The sequence below is a fragment of the Cynara cardunculus genome (genome assembly GCF_001531365.2).
Source record: "Cynara cardunculus var. scolymus isolate 2C chromosome LG 10, CcrdV1, whole genome shotgun sequence".
NCBI lineage: Eukaryota > Viridiplantae > Streptophyta > Magnoliopsida > Asterales > Asteraceae > Cynara > Cynara cardunculus.
In genome coordinates, this window is record NC_037537.1 from 26,944,023 (window position 1) to 26,965,202 (window position 21,180).

General features: G+C 33.6%; 2 protein-coding genes across 3 annotated transcripts; one reads left to right on the plus strand and one right to left on the minus strand.

Annotated features, from left to right (window-relative positions):
- The first annotated feature begins 6,055 nt into the window (after nt 1-6,055).
- Nucleotides 6,056-13,222, plus strand: LOC112518844. Of its 2 annotated transcripts, XM_025126608.1 has the most exons (8): nt 6,056-6,879; nt 8,221-8,365; nt 8,504-8,557; nt 8,640-8,731; nt 10,358-10,593; nt 10,690-10,713; nt 10,784-10,857; nt 12,680-12,764. In XM_025126608.1, the coding sequence occupies exons 1-7, from the start codon at nt 6,125-6,127 to the stop codon at nt 10,819-10,821; spliced, it is 1,344 nt and encodes a 447-aa protein (XP_024982376.1). In that variant the 5' UTR covers nt 6,056-6,124; the 3' UTR covers nt 10,822-10,857; nt 12,680-12,764. The 2 variants fall into 2 exon arrangements, with proteins under 2 accessions (XP_024982376.1, XP_024982375.1); XM_025126607.1 differs by having other exon boundaries at nt 10,690-10,857; nt 12,680-13,222.
- Nucleotides 13,223-15,722: 2,500 nt separating this feature from the next.
- LOC112519677 (leucine-rich repeat receptor-like protein kinase PXC1) lies at nt 15,723-18,073 on the minus strand. The gene is made up of 2 exons (XM_025127894.1): nt 16,750-18,073; nt 15,723-16,542 (listed from the first exon to the last, which is right to left on the minus strand). The coding sequence occupies exons 1-2, from the start codon at nt 18,071-18,073 to the stop codon at nt 15,878-15,880; spliced, it is 1,989 nt and encodes a 662-aa protein (XP_024983662.1). The 3' UTR covers nt 15,723-15,877.
- Between the last annotated feature and the right edge of the window lie 3,107 nt (nt 18,074-21,180).

Sequence of the window (21,180 nt, forward strand, 5' to 3'; positions counted from 1 at the left end):
TAATAATTAAGTATTCTGTTAGAACTCAATGATTATCCTAATTATATTTTAGATTTTTTATATTTAAAATGAGATGTTTATCATGTATTTGATTGCGTTTATCTGCAGTTAGTTACACGAATTCAGATATGAGATGAAATTGGGTAGGGATGAACGGGTTTAAGAGTTTTTAAGAGTTTAAGAGTTTTTAAGAGTTTTAGTCAAATGCTTTATAATATAGTATAGATTATTAATCAGTTGTTAAATTTCAACATCAAATAGATTATTGGGTTGTTTCAGTTTTTCTCAAATCAATTGAATATGAAACAATCAATAATGTAGGTCTGACAATTTCAAATACAAATTTTTATCCGTAATCGATATGTCCGTTTACCTCTTTTCAAAATTTCGCATCTCGCCGCATTGCACGGGTATACAACTAGTTTTGTATTGTTATGAAGTCTTTTCTTTCAATTAGTTTTATATTTTCTTTTATTTTATATCAATATTTTATTGGGTAACTGTATATTTTCATATCAGTATACGTACAACAATTAATCCCTAGGCGACCACGAATAATCTGAAGTTCATCACAAATGAATCTTCATAGCTACAAGAGATTTGACAACGTCTGGATTTAAACCCTAAAAAATAAAATTCCAACTACATCTCCTAAATATTAACCAGTATGTCACAATCCAAATAATTAAATCCTTATCTGATTTTAGGACTTAGGTCTAATTGTCATTAATTCATATTATATCTGAAAAATGATTTTTTAATTTTATGATAAAAAATTTATTTCAAGACTCGACGATTAAAATAATTAATGAAAATACAAAAGTCAATTTTAACGTTTTGAAAAATAAACACTTTGAATTTTCTGTGAAAGAAGGTTCTAGAAGTTGTAACGAAGTCCATACTTTTCAAATATGTCGTACTAAATATTCTTTTGATGTGTTTTAATAATATATTATAAATTATCAATATAAGTATTGGTTAGGAAAAAGCTGATTTATGTATGATTTGATAAAAAAATCATATGAAAGAAATAATCTGAAATATCTTTACTTTTACTTTTTTTTTTTTTGAAAAAGAACGATTGAGGCCCGATCAAGCTTTGGCATTGCCATCACCCGATCAATAATCAATCATAGCATTAAAATCGTGATTGTGACATGTGATTGTGGACGGAATAGACGATTCATAATTTTAATATTTCAAAAGAAAAGTTGTGATTAGAGGAAAGAGGTGGCAATAGAGTTGTAAACGAACTGAACGGTCAGCGAAACATTCAGCGGGAAGTTCGTTTATGTTCCTTCATTTAATAAATGAATGAACATAAACAAATTTGTTTGTTCGTTTAGTTAGACGAACATGAACATGAGTCTAATTCGTTCATTTACATTTGTTTATATTCGTTCGCTTATGTTCGTTCATATATTAAATTTAATATATAATTTTTTATTTATTTAGCTTGAATTCAAATAATATTTATTTAAGTTTTAATTTTTTATAATTTATTTAGATTTAAATTTCATTATTATTTTGTCTTATTTAAAATTTTTATCTTTTCACTTTTTCTCCAAAAGCCTAGCCTCCAGATGGAACCTTTTATGTTCGTTTAGGCATGTCCGTTTATGTTCGTTTAGACCTGTTCGTTTAGCCCCTTCATTTACGTTCGTTTAGCATGTTAACGAACGAACATAAAACGAACATGAACACAACTGATTTCTAAATGAACGAACACAAATATTTTCATTCGTTTACTGTTCGTCTTCGTTCGTTTGTTCGATTAAATTAAACGAACGAATATGAACAAGCTTCGGTTCGTGTTCGTTCGGTTCATTTACAGCCCTAGGTGGCAACTTCCTATTGTGATTGGTTTAAAATCTAATCTATCTATACTATATTATAAAGCACTTGATCAAAACTTTTAAAAATAATTTGTTATGCATGAAATACTGTTTATTGATATAGTTTACTTAAAATTCAAGATTACAGGTAAATTGTATGTAAGTACAATTTATTAAAGTTTCATGTTTGAATTTGTGTATCAATTAATCCTATAAATTCAAATCATATAAAACAGTTAATTTGGACACTTATTTTTTCCTTTCTATAAACCCCATTTTATTGCAGCGTCCACAACCAGGTATTACTTTTATCACAATCCGATTGTGATCCGAAATACAACATTTTTCGATTTCCAAATCTACTTGTTCCAACTTATTAGAGTAGATTTACATACGTAATTGCCATAAGATATGGAGAGAAAAAAGTCAACGACGTCTGGTTTAACGAATTACTGAAATACGTTTTTGACATTTTTAAATCCCACGTATTAGCATATTTTTAGTTTAACCGACAAATTAACTTTATTTTTGGTTTGTTAACAATATTTTATTTACTTTATAACGATGGTCATTTTATTTTGTTATATACTTAAAATTTAATGTCAACATGATCTATATTTACATATCTATATAAAGCAGAAACATACAGCTCTAACCTGACATATGTTCATAACAGTATCAATGCCTTCCTTTTTCTGAAATTTTCTCTTTTTTCCCTTTTTTATAGGTTTTACGTTTACCTGCAAAGCAAAAAACCCTTCGTCTTCTACTGTTACGCTTTTTCTTATTCTTCTCCATCTCTAGATCCGCCTTCTCATGATTAGAAGAATCGTGAATGCACAACATACCTTTGGAGACAAGTTCAAACCAATCAAGCACCACCATTATGGTTAAACTTCTCTTTTTTCCATCTCTATCTACTCTCTGGCGGTCTGGCCTACCAAAGGGATTCACAACATTTGTTGGTTCTATTTTACATATCTCGGTAATAGGTATCCCACTTACAAGCCTGTGATTAAGTGAAACAGGAGAAAACAGGAAAAATATATGGTACTGTTTCATTAATATAGCATTGTCCCGTTTTCTGATGAAAGTTATTTTCACTAATTTAACTTTTTCCGTTTTCCAGAATGTTAACTTTGTTCTTATTTGTTATCCCATGTTTTCTCTTCAGGTCGACAGAAAAACTTTACCTATACATCCCTATCGAGAGTCTTTGCTTACTTAAAATTAAAGGATTCAAATTTGGAATCGAAGTCCAATAAGTCGGTTTTGCGTTCTCATTTTGTGTCTCTCGAAGCTTATACCCCAACCAGAATGAGTAATCTGTTATTCTTTCTAGGTAATTTTTACGTTCCCCATCGATGATCTTCGTTTTTGTAGTTTCATCAAATTAAAAACGTTGTTGATTATTACTTCATTTAATGGATCGTCAATTGTTGGTTTCTAACATTTACGTTATGTTTTGTATTCGTTTATGAAAGTTGTCATTAGGTATGATTGTTATTTTCGTTTTAGCTAGTTTAGATATAAGTTAATAGTTTATAACCCTAAATCCGGTTACACAATGGTTTCAGAATAAAAACAAATGGCTTATATTACCGGCTTGACATTGGTATAAACATTATTTATTTTCCATCAAAATACTAAAAATTGATTATTACCGGTACCATACCGGAATAAGTCAACAAACAGTTTAAATAAGCAATCCCAAACATCCCCTGAGAATTTGTTGGAGGCAAATAGAGAACAAAATCTCCATTATCACTATTTTAGATAATCTTTTAAAGATGTTATAAGGATCTATTTGTTAACATCTTAATGAGCTTAATGAGACTCACAACTTATTCGATCAACTATATATGAATATTTAATAATAACTTATTGATATACATAGTAGTTTATTCAATAAGCTTATAGGGGAACTTTATGTAGAAATTGAAGTTTTTTTTTTCCAAACATGTTCATCCCAGTTAAAAAAAAAATACTCCTTCCATTTATGAAAAAATCTCTCAACCAAATATCTTCCCAAATTAAACAGATATCTTTATTCATACAATACTTAATGAAAAACCAAACAAACAGACCCTAAGTACTTGAAGAGAAGTGATTTATATCTTAATGCAGATAGGTCGACCGCGAGTATAATATGGATGTACCATAATTGTCCCCTGTCTCTCTTACCCTTTTTTGAAAACCCTACAAACTTTAGTTGTTTTTGTATTTGTGACTAAGAAACTTTGTTATCGGGTTTTACGTTTCATTGTTTGTATAAAATTCAATATCAAATTATTTATGATTTTGGTATCTTAAAAGGAAAATCCAATAACGTAGGTTTTTGGCACTACCATAAAGATGATCGGATTCACTCACTTTTCGCAAATCAAATCACCAACTTCGTTATTTTGGACAATGTCGACGTTAAACTTTGTTGAAAGCATACATTCATCATTTGTATGAATATGATAAAAGTGGACGGATTTGCATACAAACACAATAATTCAGTAGACAACATTTTTTAACATTTCTTTTTAAATTTTAATTTATCGTCAATTTGAATTGCAGTAGTCAATTGATAGGTATGCTTCAATCGAAATATATAACAGGGGGATTTGATGCATTATGAAAACGACTTCAAATCTACGACCGGTGTTTCATAAAACACGTTATAAAAGAAAAACTTGAGTTATTATGCTTAATTTGATCAATATTAGTTACATTTACATTGTTAATTGTTAGCAGATTAGTGGTTATCCTTTGTGTGTAGATATAAATAGAAGTAATACTTTATTAACAATAACAACTGTATTATACAAGATAAACATTTTACGTATTTTGAGAAAGTGTAACACCCTCGTTTCTATCATGGAAATATCACACCATTTTCTTTATAATACCACATTTATCATTGTGAACCACATGAGTGGTACCTGATTGGTTTGAGCTTTGCTCCAAAAGTCAAAAGTGTCTGGAGGTCCCAGGTTTTAAATCTAACGAGGAATAAAAATCTCTTTGTGGCCACGAAGGTTCAAATGCGGTGACTCCAGGCTACCCCTAGAGCAGGTGGTCGTCTTGGAATTAGTCGGGTCGCATAACGGGTTGATTATACACAACATCTCCATGCTTTATAATCCTATTAACACCTTAAATATCATTATACACAACATGAGCATGAAACACCATTATCAGTGCTCTTATTTGCTTTCAAACCATCAAATTCTTACCCATTTCGCATGTAACATTAATAATTCATTTAATGACGCATAATGAAACCAATACATAACGTAATTGAGTTATTACCTTGGATTCATCAACTCCTTGACCAAAATGCTACAGTGATTCCTTTCTCATCCTTCTTCCTTATTTGTTCTTTATTTTTCTTCGGTTTATATCTGATTTCTTTTTTGATGCTAATGATCAGAATAAAACCAGTATGACTACATCCTAACCCCCTTGTCCTCCATTTATGGGCTCCACCACCAAGCAAACCATTACCTTCCAAATTTTCCACTCGTTTGATTTCAAACATATCAAAAACCAACTTCTTAACCAGTTGGGTTGAGGCATATTGGTCAAACCTCAAGGGGATGTAGAGAATACTTATATTTCCCGAGTTTGAATCCATATATTGTTGAAACCCCTTGCGGCAATGAAGGTTCATACTCAAGGCTCTTTATAGTCGTCCGATGGTTAATCAGGAGAGCTAAGTTAACTCGAATGCTCACAGTTACCTTAATAGAAAACTTCAATAAAAAACCAAGTGGTAATATATCTATTTTCTATCATAAAGGATTCTTATTTTAGAAAAAAGACGCTACCAAGTAGTTTACTACGAAGATTCTGTTGATATTAAATTCTTTGTTCTTTTTCGTTTATAGAATAAAATTTCCCATTCTTACTTGTTATTGGATGATTAACCAATTCCCGAACGCAGCATACAACTCTCCGTTGTACTGGGTCCTCCAAGTGTGCCCGTAGGATTTCCCTAATCCCTGAAAATTTCCTTATAAATAAGTTTTTTTTTTTTATGAAATTAAATTTTTTTTTATTTCGAAAAAGAAGAAATAGGAATTATTATAGGGGGGACGATGGTAATATATCGTGGGGTCCACACATTAAAAGCCTGTTTATACTAACGGACCCGTCATACGGCGTGACGTTTCTGCCCTCACAAAGTTACGTTTCAATTCCGGTATAGTTAACGGTTCTTCAAACGATCCTCTCCCTCAAACTTAACGTCGTCTCCGACTTTCACTGCCAACCCTAACCCTAACCCTAATGTCCCTCCGATGGCATCTTCCGATGACGACTTCCCGCTGATCGGAGACACCACCACCACCACCACTTCCAGCCACCAAACAAATCCTGATTTCCACCACCAACTCGCTGCAACTGCTCACTTACTAGCCTCGCAGGCGACTCAGATTAATACACCACCACCTCCGCGGCCAACACAGGAAGCCAATGGAGAAGGTTATAGCGACGGGGGGTTCTGTTCACAGCCCATGGTTGTCGTTCCGTACGATGATGAGTCGGATCCGAACAGATCTAGGATTAACGGTGCACGAAGCGAGAAATGGAGCGATCGGGAAGAGCTTAGCGATGGAGGAACACCGTATAATTATAGTAAGAAAGTAAAGCTCGCGGCTTCGTCTTCAGGCGGAGAGTATAGGAAGGATAGAGAAGAGTGGAGTGACACTGCCATTGCGTGTCTGTTAGATGCGTATTTAGATAAGTTTATGCAGTTGAATCGTGGGAATTTGAGAGGGAGGGACTGGGAAGAGGTGGCGGCAATCGTCAGCGAAAGGTGCGAGAAGCAGACGAAGAGCGTGGAGCAGTGTAAAAACAAGGTGGATAATTTAAAGAAGAGGTATAAGTTGGAGAGGCACCGGATGATGAATACAAATGGGGGAAATGCCATTAGTCATTGGCCTTGGTTTAAAAAGATGGAGCAGATCGTCGGGAACTCATTGCCATTGAAGGCTGTGTTGGGCGAAGAGAATTCGGCAGGGGGAATGAGTAGTCCTGTTAGACAGTCTAAGAGGTATATGCATCCTTCTTGCTTCAGTTAATTGTTCTTCCAAAATTTTGAGCAATGGCATTGTGTTCAAGATTGTGAAATTATCTTAAGACGAAGATTACTTGCTGAACTACTGAACTGAACATGTTTAAGCTTGTATGAAGAGACAAATATATGATATTGACTTGGTGAATTGCATTCTTTTTATCTCGTTATTGACTTTATAATCATTGAACTTACATTTTTTTGTTCTAAACTAAATACTTTTTTCTCGTGAATAAAAAACAAGAATCAGCTGATTTGGATAAGTTATGGAAATACAGATACAAAAGAAACCACTTGAGTGACATTTATCATCCAAAATCACCCAAATTTGCAAGGTATGTTGCAAACTAAATACCATTCTTGCAGAAATCGGAGAACAGAGAAACACTACAGATCGATGGTTTTGGGTAAGCTGCGGAAATGTAAACGCAAAGAAACCATCAAATATGGAAATTTTAAATCCGAAATCGCTCATCTTTGCAACGCATACTGTTTTTTAAAACATTTTTGGTAAGAATGATAGTTGGTTAGCAACAAAAAGCAAGTCAATTGCTCTATCTTGGAAAGATACTATTTTTTGGTTGTGAATCTTACTTTAGTTATCTAAGGATTTTTAGTTCACGAACTTCATTTCTAAACCATGAATTCCAGAATCTAGTTTTGAATACTTTAAGTTTTCATTATTAACTTTATGATGAAAATTGCATTGTTTGACTTGGTCTCTCTTCGGAAGCCTCATCTTGAAAACATATATCTTGATCCATGATGGAGGGAGAAGGGAAAAATGAAGACCCTTCTTTCGACTTGCAAGACAGATTTAAAGGAATCTGGTCCATCTCCTACTAACATTTTGCAGTGACTTGTAAATGGAGTGTATATGATAAGTCTTAGTTTCTAAGATAAAAGAACTTTGAGAAAACTCCATCAATTTAGACAAGTCTAATTATGAATTATGGGTAAAGATTTGGAGTGCAGAAGATTTCCTGTGTCTCAGCTAGCTGGAATTGCAAATGACATTTGATGTAGGAACCATCTGGAAGTTCTTTATACTTATGTGATGTTTTTAATATTTAAAATCATGCCTCTCAGCTGTTGTGTGATACTTTGTTGAGATTTTGAGTAATGTAGTTGTACTTGAAAGTTGAAATCATTTGTCTGTAATGGCACTAGCTTAAACCAATTCAAGTCATGAACAGTTGAATGCCAAATACTATTGAGATTGCTGCTCCATGGGCTTCAGAGTTGACTATTGTAGAATTGTGATCATTTAGTTGGTTGATGATATTTATCTGAACAAGCATCCAATCAATCTTTATGCAGATATGCAACAGCAACATCTAGCCCAAGCTGTCAGATCACTGCTATAAAGTCAAAACCAATAACAAATGCTAGATGGAGGAGAGTTGTTTTTAAAATTAGTGGTGCTTCTCTGGCTGGAACCAGTTCTCACAGTGTTGATCCGAAGGTACGTATAATTCCATATAACTGGTATGGATGGTTTAGTTACGCTAGAAATCCTTTCTGGGTGACATTTTAAAGTTTTTCTTTGATCTCGTCATGATACATCATCTGAAGTTTAGACTTGATTTCTTTTATTCTGTAGGTGGCCATGCTGATCGCTAGAGAAGTATCAATGGCTTGCAATGTTGGTGTTGAGGTGTTCCATTTTTTAAAATCAGATGTCACTTCTATAACATTTAAATATTCTGAATTTGATCTCATGCAAGCCTCTCTTTCAGGTGGCAATAGTGGTTGGTGGGCGCAATTTCTTTTGTGGAGACACATGGGTTACAGCTACTGGTATGGACAGAAGTACTGCTTATCAGATTGGGTAATGTTATTATTTCCCGACGTGCTAATTATATCTGTTCGATAAAAATATCTCTATCTCATATCTTGCTCCCTTCAGTTTGTAAGAATTTGAGTAAATAAAAATAAAAATAACAATAGCCTGGGAAAGGTCACCAAGATTTCGTAGGCAAACATCATGGCTTCAAAATTACAAATTTAAAGCAGTTGGAGATCTAATGCAAGGCTACAAAGCGTTTGAGGATTTTGCAGTATTTCTAGCATCAGCATTCTTGTTGGCCTATGCTGAATCAGAAAATCTGAAGACTGAAGTAAACAATGCACTTTTGCAAAATAGACTTAGTCACTGAGCTTTCATCTAAAAGCAAGGTTCAAGCCTGGACTTCTTGCTGAATTCCAGTATCTGGTGCTTTGAGGGTTTAGTTAATAGGGGATGTGGTGGGGTTCACATCCCATGCGGTGTTAACCGTATTCCTGAATTATTGACCAAGATTTCACATGGATACAAGAATCACAATGCACGAAGGAGAATTGCAGTTTTTCTTTTTTCAAGAAGGAAATGAAAAGAGTATTCTGCAAATTAGAAAAAAAAAGCTATAATAAAAAGTAACTGAAGTTCTATGGTTGTGAAAAAGTAAAAGGTGAGACAACTTAAGTCATATTGGTTTGGTTTTCACTTCTTTACACACATACACACTTTTTGCATGCTCAGAAGTTTGTCTTTGATTGGTTTGGTTGGATTAGTGTTCCAGGAAAGAAAATGAAAGAAGACTTGGTTATAATTATGTATGAAAGTCAGCCTGACCTTTCCCTGTTTATTAATAAATATACTAAATGCTTGGGTATGTGCTTTCAGCCGTCATTCCAGTCTTAAAAAAGTCATTAAGTGGAGCTAGGTGGTTGAATAAGCTTCTAGTATGTAATTACTTAATCAGGGATTAGGCAGATGCATTTAAATATATAAAACTATAATGATTTGGATTATGTAAGCATATGAAAAGTTAAATATTGGTATTGTATCACATTGATATCACATTGATATGGTTTCTTTCTATAAGATTAGTTTTATTGTTACATTGGTACAATAATCGAGAAAGTGAAACATGTTGAGAAAAGGTCATTGACCATTAATCCCCATCATCGTGATTGGAATGATTAACTCATTATTTTTTATAAACTGAAGTGGTGGGGGCGCTCATCTCTAGGTGGGTGATTAAGTGGCCCATACTAATAGAAGTGAAAAATGGAACACATAGCTCCTAAGCAGAATTTTATAACACTGAACATTTCATATTAGTTGGTGTGCCTATGGACAGCAGGGTTTGTAGGATACTCATGGTTACCTTTTGGGTCTTTTTCTTTCTCATTGAGGGCTGCCTAGGATGCTATCCTTCATACGCCAATTTAATTATTAATTGTCATATAGTCCCTTGTGCCCGTGTCCCAATCGCCCTCCCGGAGGATATGCACATCTAAAAGTGTCTTTCATTATGTGCCGAATACTGGTATTTTTCAATGAGTGCCTTCACAGTATGTTTCAACCTCTACCCAAAGTTTGATTCAGTATGATTTGTCGGAACAATTTAGTATTGATATTTCTCCAGTTGTACATGTTCATGATGAACCATGGCTTTGCATATGTTACCAGTATGATGGCAACTGTGATGAATTCCATATTAATCCAGTCAGCGCTGGAGAAGTTGGGTGTTCAGGCACGTCTGCAATCTGCTTTTTCTATGCCAGAGGTCTTTGAACCATACAGTAAACACCGAGCAATCCGACATCTAGAAAAAGGGAGGGTGGTAATATTTGGTGGCATTGGTGCTGGCACAGGAAATCCACTCTTCTCTACCGACACAGCCGCTGCTCTTAGAGCATCAGAGAGTATGGTCAAGTTCTATGATATTAATTATTTATCATGCTAAAGATGCTTTAATAGTTTCCTTGGAGGTGAACTGATGGTTTGTTGTTCTCATGCAGTTCATGCCGATGCATTTGTCAAAGGTACTAATGCAGATGGTCTATTTGAATGTGACTCCATCAGCAGTGTCACATTTGAGCACATTTCTTTCAGGGAGTTGGCTTCTAGAAGTGCATCACCAATGGACATGATGGCTGCAACATTTTGCGAAGAGAACGGGATTCCTGGTTGGTTTTTGTTTACCCTTGCTTTCTCTATGGGTTTCTATTCAACCAGTGATTTTGCTTCCATCAACAGTTATTCTTGAACAGATTAACACAATGTTGCAGTAGTATAACTAATTTGTACTTTACAAGTTTATTTCATTTAATATGGCCAAAGGGTAAATTTTACTACTACTTTTTATTTTCTTTCCTCTGTTTCATGTTAATGCTAAGGTTTTTGGGTGTGTGTGCCATGCTCATGATTTTTGTCCAGGGCCCATAAAACTTGACCTTTGGGTGTCTCATATAATTGAGGATAAAAGAGGTATAAGTATCATAAATCATAGTACGTATCAATTGTGTTATTTGTTTCTTCAGATGTTACATTCCTCTAGTCCTATTACACTTTACACTGTTTGTTCAGACCGTGTATCGATTTATGGTCTTGTTTCCTAGTCATCGAGTAACCTAATATCTTGATTGAAGTCTTATACCCGTGTTGTTTCCTGTATTCCATGGTGCCTCCACTTTGGTTTCTATTGAGGTATTACTAGGAGGAATGGATCAACTTTAGTTTCTGCAACCATCGATTTCCGTACCAGATATTCTCTTATAAACCTTGCTCTGACAAACTTACCCTTACACCAATTACTCCTGGTGTCCTCATATTATCAAGTAGGCTTTCCTTACAATTTGTCTCTATATCTGAAGTGGGCAGTTAACTTATCCAGGCTGGAGAAACTATGTAAGGTGAAATTTTCACCTTTAAGAAATAAGGGACTTTAGGCCATGCCAAGCTTCCTCCTAGGAAGGATTTTGTTGCACAAGTTGTGTACATAGTGGGGCCGAATCCAAATGGTTCTTTGGCTTGTTTGAAGGGAAAGTTGGTAAACTCTCGAAATTATGAGGAGGATTGTGGGGAGACATTTTGTTCTACCAAAGATGTCTTCTTTGTGTATTGCGATCTCTCAGATCACAATCGAGTCATTGGCCACTTCATTATTGACGAGATTCTTAATGTTGTTTGATGGAGATGCTTCACGAGAATCAGGTTTGTGTGTACGCTACAAAGAACTTGATTTTCATAAACATACTAATCACATGAAGACAGATTGCCATTTCGCCTTGTGAGCAAGTGGTCCGTATTTCTCTTTAGCCTGCTACTGAGGCTCTTTTGATGCACTCCTAGCAGCTTAATGAGCTTAATGAGACTCAAAGCTTATTCAGTCAGTACATGACTGTTTGGGAGTGGCTTAATGATATAGTAAGTGGCTTATTTAATAAGCTTTTAGGAGGGTTTATGCAGAAAGCCAAAAAAATTTCAAATCTGCCCCTCCCGATTAAAAAACACGCTCCTTTCATCCATAAGAAACCCTTCCAAACAAAAATCTTCCCAATCTATACACACAAATTAACCCACACAAATATCTTTATCCATACAGGACTTACTGGAACACCAACCAACCCAACCCCTAAGCCTTCATATTGGTTTGAGGAGTTTCATATGAAGCAAATTGGACACATGTGATACTTGTGCTTATAAGATTTATGTGCTTCTTATGGTTTTATGTCTGCCTAATTTCATACTCGATATATTTGTCTTCATTTTCTAAAAAATTATACTTTTTGGCCCATTTTATTTTGTGATTTATTTACCTTTGTTTTGTTTTAGATAGTAGGAAAGTAAACCCTACGATATAAAAAATGTTTTCCAGGTGGGATATATTGGGTTTGTTTGGTTTGGTTTGGTTTTTTCCGGTTATGTGGGTCCCATCTCAATTTATTGTCTGCATCACGGGGATGGAAACTGAAATATGAACCTGCATTTTTTTTCCTTTTGTTGCAGTTGTGATATTCAATCTTCATGAGCCTGGAAATATATCAAGAGCGCTATCCGGGGAACATGTTGGGACCCTAATTGATCACACGGGAAGGGTTGGCTAAATCCCCTGATGGATCTACTATTCCATTCTATCCAATTCATTCGATTCCGTTAATATTCATATCAGGTACCCTCCTACATTTGGTTTAGTTGTTATAGATGGCTTGCTTTCTGCTAAACAAAAGCAACATCGTATGAAAGCAGAAGGGGTGGGTGGGGAGAGCATTGTGTATGGTTATCTAGTTAATATCAATAGTCGTTAAAATGGGTTTAACCGTGCATGTGTGTGTCGGGCGGTCTGATGTTAGCAGCCTGGTGTGTAAATTATAGATGTGTGCGGTAGAATGAGTGTGGTAATGTGTGTAGTTTAAGTGTTGGCTTGTATGTGGAACTAAATACAAAGTAAAGATAAATATGGTCGCGTCGAGGGTGATGAAATCACCCATATTTTCTACTTTTTTACGTCTCTGATCGATAACTGAACTTTATGTATGATGCATTGTAAACAAACTCTGCAGGCTGAAGTAAGGTCTATATACATTCTGGTTATCTATGAGTAGGGTGTACTGGGTGTTGGTTTGGTTTAGTTTGGTTATCTATGCTGGTGCATTGTTTTGCAATGCTAGGGGTATTTTAGACAATTGACCTTAACTGAGTTTTCAGTTAAGAACATGACTAAAATTGTAATAAAAAATGGGAGTTGTTCGGTTGGTTTTTCTTAAGTCCTGTATGGATAAATCTGTCTGTATAGATTGCAAAAGTTTTTGGTTGGAAGAGTTCTTTCATAGATGAAACGAGCGTGTCTTTTAATTACGAGAAGCATATTTGGAAAAAGATTGGCTTTTATGTATAAAGCTTCACTTTCTATATCATTAAACTATTACCAAACAATCATTTATAGTTGACCAAATAAGCTATGAGTCTTATTAAGCTCGTGAACTTGTAAACTCATTAATCTAATGGTTATATATGTATTCAAACTTTTTGGCAGTACTTGTATAGAACACCAACCACCTTTCTTCCTTATGGTTGAGTACACCTCATGTATCATGTGTTCAGGTTTTCTTTTCTCTTCTTGCCATTAAAATATTGATACAGTAAAAATTGACAAATTAGGTATTTCAGTAATAATTAGTACAAAGTCTAAGTAATCAATGACTCTAAATAATAAAATTCAAAAAAATATAATAATTAACTTGAGATCATGTAAGACCAGTCTGTTTTTATGAAATTTATGAGATAATTTTTTTAAACTTGAAACTTTACAGTATAATATTGTGAAAATAATCTTTAAGTGTAAAAATATGGTCTCATGGATCTTACAAAAACAAGTTAGTCACCTAAGTATCATATACATATTTAATTATAAAGTTGACAAATATCTAAAATATTTTTTAATAAAAACAAAAAAATAAATTTATTGATCAAAATCAACGTCACCAATATCTTATAGTTATTAATTATAAGTAAAAGTAAATCAAGAGAGGTTTTTAAATTATGTCAAAAACGCTTAAAATAGAAACCCATTACAGATTATTTTGATATATCGCTTGTTATGGATTATTTATAAACATATTAACATTTGGAGTAGATTGCGTTTTTTTTATCCTTGTGGTTTGTTGAATGTTGCAGAAATGACGAAAATAACAATGATTTACAAAGGGACAAAAACGTAATTTACTCCTAATATTTATTTCTCTAGCAAATACAAATATTACATTTTGTAATTAGTAATTTGTACTTAAGATTAACAATATCAACAGTCGATCCACAAGTTTTGTTATCTTGTATTTTAAAGGGTGTTATCGAAACATATTAATTTATATTAAAATTATATATATATATATATAAATATATATATATATATATAAATATATAAAAGGATGATATAAACAATTATACGTGGTTTTAACAAATAATAAGTAAACTTATTAATTTATAATTTTTAAAAAGAAAAAGTAGAACATAAACTTTTTTTTGTTGGTTTGAGTGAAAATGAAGTCAAAGATGTAAAAGCATGAAAAAAGCATAAAATTGGAAGGGGCTTTAATTGGTCCCGGGGACACCATCATATCAAGCATGAGATTGCCATCCTCCAAACTCCCACTTTAATAACACCATCATACATTTCCATTTTAAATCCCAATTTTCTATATATTTAATTGGAAAAAGTCTAAAAATATTCAATGAATTTTAGTATTTTGAATAATTAAGTTTTTGAATAGTTTTTTTAAACAAATAAATCATTGGATATTCCAAAATCTGTTAAATAACTTACTGAAGTTTCTAAAATTTGTTAAATACATTTCATATTCGTCGTTTTGAACAGAAACATAATATATACGTCGTTTGTCTCTCATTTCCAACATTTTACTGTTCTTTTTTCTTGCCAATTGGAGCTTCCATGTCGTCTATGTTACTATTTTAGTTTGTCTTTAAAACGGTATATATTTTCAAAATTAAATGTCTACTTTCCATTTCACCCTTAATTATGAGATGCAACAAATTTCTCTTTATAATTAAAAGTGAATTTCTTTTTGTTTTAGCAATATTATATGCATGTCGGGCCTCAGTTTCTGCATTGAAAAGTGTAATAATTAAATTTTTTTAAAACCATATGCCTTTTTTACTATGGACATTTATTTTGAGACAAAAAAGATAATATTTTTACAACTTTATTGTTTAAAACATCTGTTATAATTTTTCTAAAATAGAGTATTAGAATAAATATAACCCCCAAAAACTACTCTATTTTACCATATCAGCATTATTAAAATATTCAATTACTTTTTAATAAAATATTATTTCACCAATATCTCTTATTAATAGAAGAAATTAAATATTTTATTTCTCTATTAAATACGGAGTTTTAAAGATTATTATAATTTAAAGATTTTTTATTTTTCTATTTTGTCATACAATATAACACAGTTATTATTAGAGTAAAATATTTTATAAATATTTAAAATCTCTATTTTAACATAACTGTTGGAGATGCTTTTATGCATACACGAAACATTAGCCTCCAATTAATTCAGAATTACATTACGAATACTAATAATCACAAATACATAACAAATGCCGCAAACCAACCACAAAATGGGAAAAAAAGGCATAATCAAACACTTGATAAACTAGATGGAAGAACCATCCTACTATCGTTCAATCTTCCGTTGTCGCGACCGAAGGCGACAACGAATTACGCGACTCGTCGTAATCCTCCCCTAACGGTGACTGCTCCACCCTCATCTCTTCGATCATCTTCACTACTTCCGCCATCGTTGGCCGCTTATCGGGATGTGCTGCCACACAGGTCATTGCAACGTGGAGCATCGAAACGAGCTCCTCTTCGATGTTCTTGTACCTTAGTAGCTCTTGATCAAACACTTCGGCTGTCCATTCGTCTCTCACCACCGACCGAACCCATTTAGGTAAATCCACCGCTTGTTCCTCTTCCTCGACACCCACACGAGAAGGTGACGGGTATTGCGACGGAGCTCTACCCGTCAGCATTTCCAGTAACAAAATCCCGAAACTGTAAACATCTGCTTTTTGAGAGAGTCTTTTGGTTTCGAATTGCTCGGGTGCCTTGTACCCTCCTAATCTAGCAGTGGCGTGAGCCGGATTCAAAAGCAATGATAACCCGAAATCAGAAATGCAAGCGACTCCGTTCTTGTCGAGTAACACGTTCGATGATTTCACGTTTCCGTGCGGAATTCTTGAAGCCTTGTATTGTTCGTGGATCCGGGCTAGCCCTCTTGCCGCCCCTAGCACCAGGCTGATTCTAGTCGTCCAGTCTAACGGAATTCTTCCCGGACCCCTATTTCCTGTAACAACAATCAAAATCGGGCTATTTAAAGATCATTTACCCAAAAGATCCGAACATAATCCAATCTTTAAACGGGAAAAAAAGGATTTGAACACAAGTCCTTGTATTCATACTACACATTTGGTACCAACTTATTAAGGGTTTGAAAGATTAACATGAAAAGAGTTGATTAATTATCGAATTCAAGAACAGAATCGTGAATTACCATGGAGGAGTAAATGCAGGCTTCCATTAGGGAGATAATCGTAGACAAGAAGCTTTTCTTCTTTGGCATAATAATAAGCTCTCAATTTCACTACATTTGGGTGTTTAAGCTTCCCAATCACATCCATATACTGCTCAAATTCCTTCCTACCACAAGGATTTGCATCCTTCAGCCGTTTCACCGCCACCACCGTGCAACCGTCGTCCAGCACCGCCCTATATACCGTCCCCAAACCTCCTTTCCCAAGCATTTCTGCCGACGCTCGCAATAAATCCTCCAATTCGAACTTCTTCTTCTTATCGAAAAACACCAGTTTGTTGTTTCCATCACTGTCTCCTCCACCACCGCCGTTGTTGGCATACACTCTGCTTTCGCTGCCGTAGCTGCTCCTGCTTTTGCCAATCTCAGAACCCAATTTTGAGTTTGAGCTCGTAGATCTCTTTCCACAGTAATACGCTATTAGAAAAGAAGCGATCACTAGTAACATTACTGAATTCGCGATCACGATGGCTACGATGACTCCTGGATGTAGTCCTTTATGTGTTGGTTTCTTCGTCTCGTCGATAATTGTTGTAGTAGGTAACGAGCTAGGGTTTGATTCTACCGTCGGTGGAGGCGTAGCTGCCGAACAAGCAGGCAACGGACTTGATCCACAAAGTCCTTTGTTGCCGGAAAAGCTCTCGTCGCCAAACTTTTGAGCAATATTTTCCGGCAAATGACCGTACAACTCATTGTTCGACAGATTTAATTGTTTGATTTGCGAAAGCGAAGAGAGAGACTGAGGGATTTCACCGGAAATCTCATTGTTCTCGAGGCGGAGTGTCAGAAGACGAGTTAAATTCGAGATTCCATCGGGAATCGGACCTCTGAGATTGTTATCGGAGAGGTCTACCCGTAGAAGACGAGTGAGAGACGATAATTCCGTCGGTATAGAACCTGATAAATCGTTGCCGGGGAGATACAGGAGTTTGAGGTTGGTGCAATTGGCGAGGGGTAAAAGAGAGCCGTTAAGGCGGTTATGGCGGAGATCGAGAATGCGGAGTTGGTCGAGAGAAGAGAGAGAATCAAGAGGGCCACGGAGGTCGAGGGAAGGGAGGAATACGGCGGTGACACGGTTGTTGGTGCATTGAACGCCGGTCCAGGCAACAGAGCAGGCGGTGGAGTGAGTGATGGAAGAGAGAGTCCAGTTGGAAAGGAGGATGCCATGGGTGTCGGTTTGTGATCGGAAAAGAGATAATGCGGCGGTGTCACTGTCGACGTCGGCAGCGGTGGAGAGAGAAAGTGGGAGGAGCAGAAGAAGAAGAAGAAACCGGAAAATCTCCATCATGGGATTCAGAGAGGGTACGCGGGAAACAAGTGTGACAGAGGAGCTTGTGTTTTTTAAAGTGAAAAGCAAAATTCAGCTTGCAATTTTTTTATAGGAAAAAATAATACAAATAGTTTACACTTAATTTAGAGTTGTGATTCTTTTATTACGTTGAAGAGTTGCTACTTGTGGATGTAGTGATATTTTTAAAATACTGAAAGAGAAATAACTGATATAATATTAATCAATACTGTCTGTTTTCAACTAACAGTTAGTTTATTAAGAACATCTTCAACAGAGTCTTACCCGGTAAATAAGGGCGACGACTCTTACCATGATAAGCGTTTACTGGGAAAATTGTTGCATAAGATACTGTTTTGGTGGACTAAAATCTTATTTGATAAGTAAATGATAGTGTTAAATTTTACCGGTAAACGCTTATGGAATAAGTGTTTGGTAAACAACCCCTAATTATATAAATATTTTAATAATATAATATTTGTTGTAATCTCCAAAATAGAAAATCTATTGGAATTGAATATAATTTTTTTTGGGAGAATTTGAGTTTTGATACTATTTTGGAGATGCTCAGAGTTTATTGATTAACATTTATACTATTAGTTAGAACCTGTTTTTTTTTCCAACTAACAATTAGTTTATCAGTTAATTTCTCAAACATGACCTAAAAAAACTGAATCAAGATCGGATCAAAATAAAGCTGTAAATGAGAATAAGAGCGAAAAGAGGTAAACTAAATGCATATGTAAATTAATATCAATACTTATTTTTTACATTTACAATACATGATTTGATCCGACTTTGATATAAATAGATGTGCATATAACTACACCAGAATAAAAATAATGTAAAATTAAAATGGAACTAAAGTATTGAATTCATGTCTGGTTAATACTCAAAAATTATAGTTAGAGATTGTTTGTTTACATTTTAAACTTCTTAATAGTTTCATTAAAAGACATTATCTGAATCGTTAAACAATTAATCTTGTTTGACGATAAAAGTTTGTCTCTTAATGGTTCTAAAACTCTCTGAATAATTTTGTATCTCGGGTCTCCCTTAACCATTCCACACCCTAATTTTATTTGTTGTAAACAATTATATTTCATTTTATATTATATTATAAGAGTCTTTTAATCATTCTGACCACTTAATTATTTTGTATCAAACCATTCAACAACTACCAAATAACGCCTTAATAATCTTAAATGCTAATTAAAGGTTAAATCTATATGATCAATGAAAATTTGGTTGTATATAATATTTCTAATTCGACCTTGATTGAATTGACAAACGAATTGATGTTTGAAAACTTTATACTCAAAAATTTTATTTTAATTAAAAAGTGTTTTGAATATTTAATAATTACTAAAGAATTTATTAAATTATAATATTATATGATATTCTAGATGAATTAAATAAAAATCTATAAATAAAGAGGTTGTTGGTTAATTGTATAAAAAAATAATGTATTTTAACTTAATTCATATTTTGAATAACGTATTTTCTAAACTTTTATTTTAGTATCTAAAATGTAAAGTTTTAAACACTTACATATCCGGGTAAACAGTTGAAACATTAACCGGTTCCCCGGGTACTTAAAATTTAAAACATTACATCTTAGATACCAAAATGAAAATTCTAAAAGTACGTTACCCAAAATACGAATCAAGTTAAAGTACCCTACTTTTTCATGCAATTTGCCCATTACATTTATATATATATATATATATATATATATATATATATATATAGGGTATATTTCTTTTACAACCTTGTGCATTTGTACAACCTTTGCAACCCAATTAATTGAGATATTTATAGAAATGATGGGAGTTCATTTATTATGATTTGAATATTTATGGAATATAAATAGAGTTTATTAATTGTGATTAATACTTTATATTAGGAAACAATTAATTGATTAAAAATTGAATGGTTAAGATGAGGGTTGTATAGGGTGTAGGAATGACAAAATGTGTAGAATAACATCCCTATATATATATATATATATATATATTATTATTATTAACTGCATTTGTATCTACTAATTTCCTACTCACACATATCAACATCAAGACTCATCTTTTACATTTTTAATAAAAGATTTGATTTGATTCTGACATATAATGTGGTGCTTATAGCATAACTTTAAATTGACTAAAATAACCAATCTTCGTTCACTTTTAACCTTATTTTCAAGATAATTCACAAAATAATCCATCTTTATGCAAATGCGTAAATCTTTACGTACTTTTTTTTTCTTTTTATTAAAAAATATATGGTTACATAAATACGTGAAATATTTTTATATAAAAAACTGTCTTGAAAATATGACTAAAAAATAAATGAAGATATATTTATCAGATATTTTAACCAATTTCCCCAAATAAATAAACCCGAAATGGAGTGTGGATGGCAGCACACAAATGACTACTTGCATGATTTTTCTTTCTACCAAACGTTAATTACTAATAGATTAGAAGTTATAAACAATCATTAAAATGCATGTGTCGTGTTTTTTACATTATAATTATAAAAAATCGTTTTCAATACCGACAACAATTGCTATCTCCAAATTATCCTTAAATTCTGAATTTACATAAAACAGATAAACACAGATTTTTGGATTCAAAATCTGCTTCTCAAGAATAACAACAGTCGTATCGTAGCAGTTCATAACATATATTGCATCGTTAAAATTTAACGAATCTTAAAAGCCGAAACATCCACCAACCTAACTTTTAGAGTGGGTACGAACGAACGCTTTTGTTTATTTATTTATTTTAAAATTTTTGTATAAAGAAGACAAGATATTGATGAGGAGATGGTAATTGATGATGGAAAAGGGGAAAGGTGGTTGAAGGTATGATTGGCGTTTATAAATCACTCCACATGGAATCGAGTAAAAAAGCATGCTTCATCTTCTTCTTTTGCTACTTTTAAAATGTTTTATTTTTGGTAAAACATTAAAAAAAAACCCACAAATTCAAACAATAATTTTGTTGATTGGAGGAAATACATGTTATCGAAGGCGAAAAAGCCGTGATGATCACTTATGTTGAATGCTTAGAAACGTAAAAAGAAACGAGTTATGAGCCTACAGC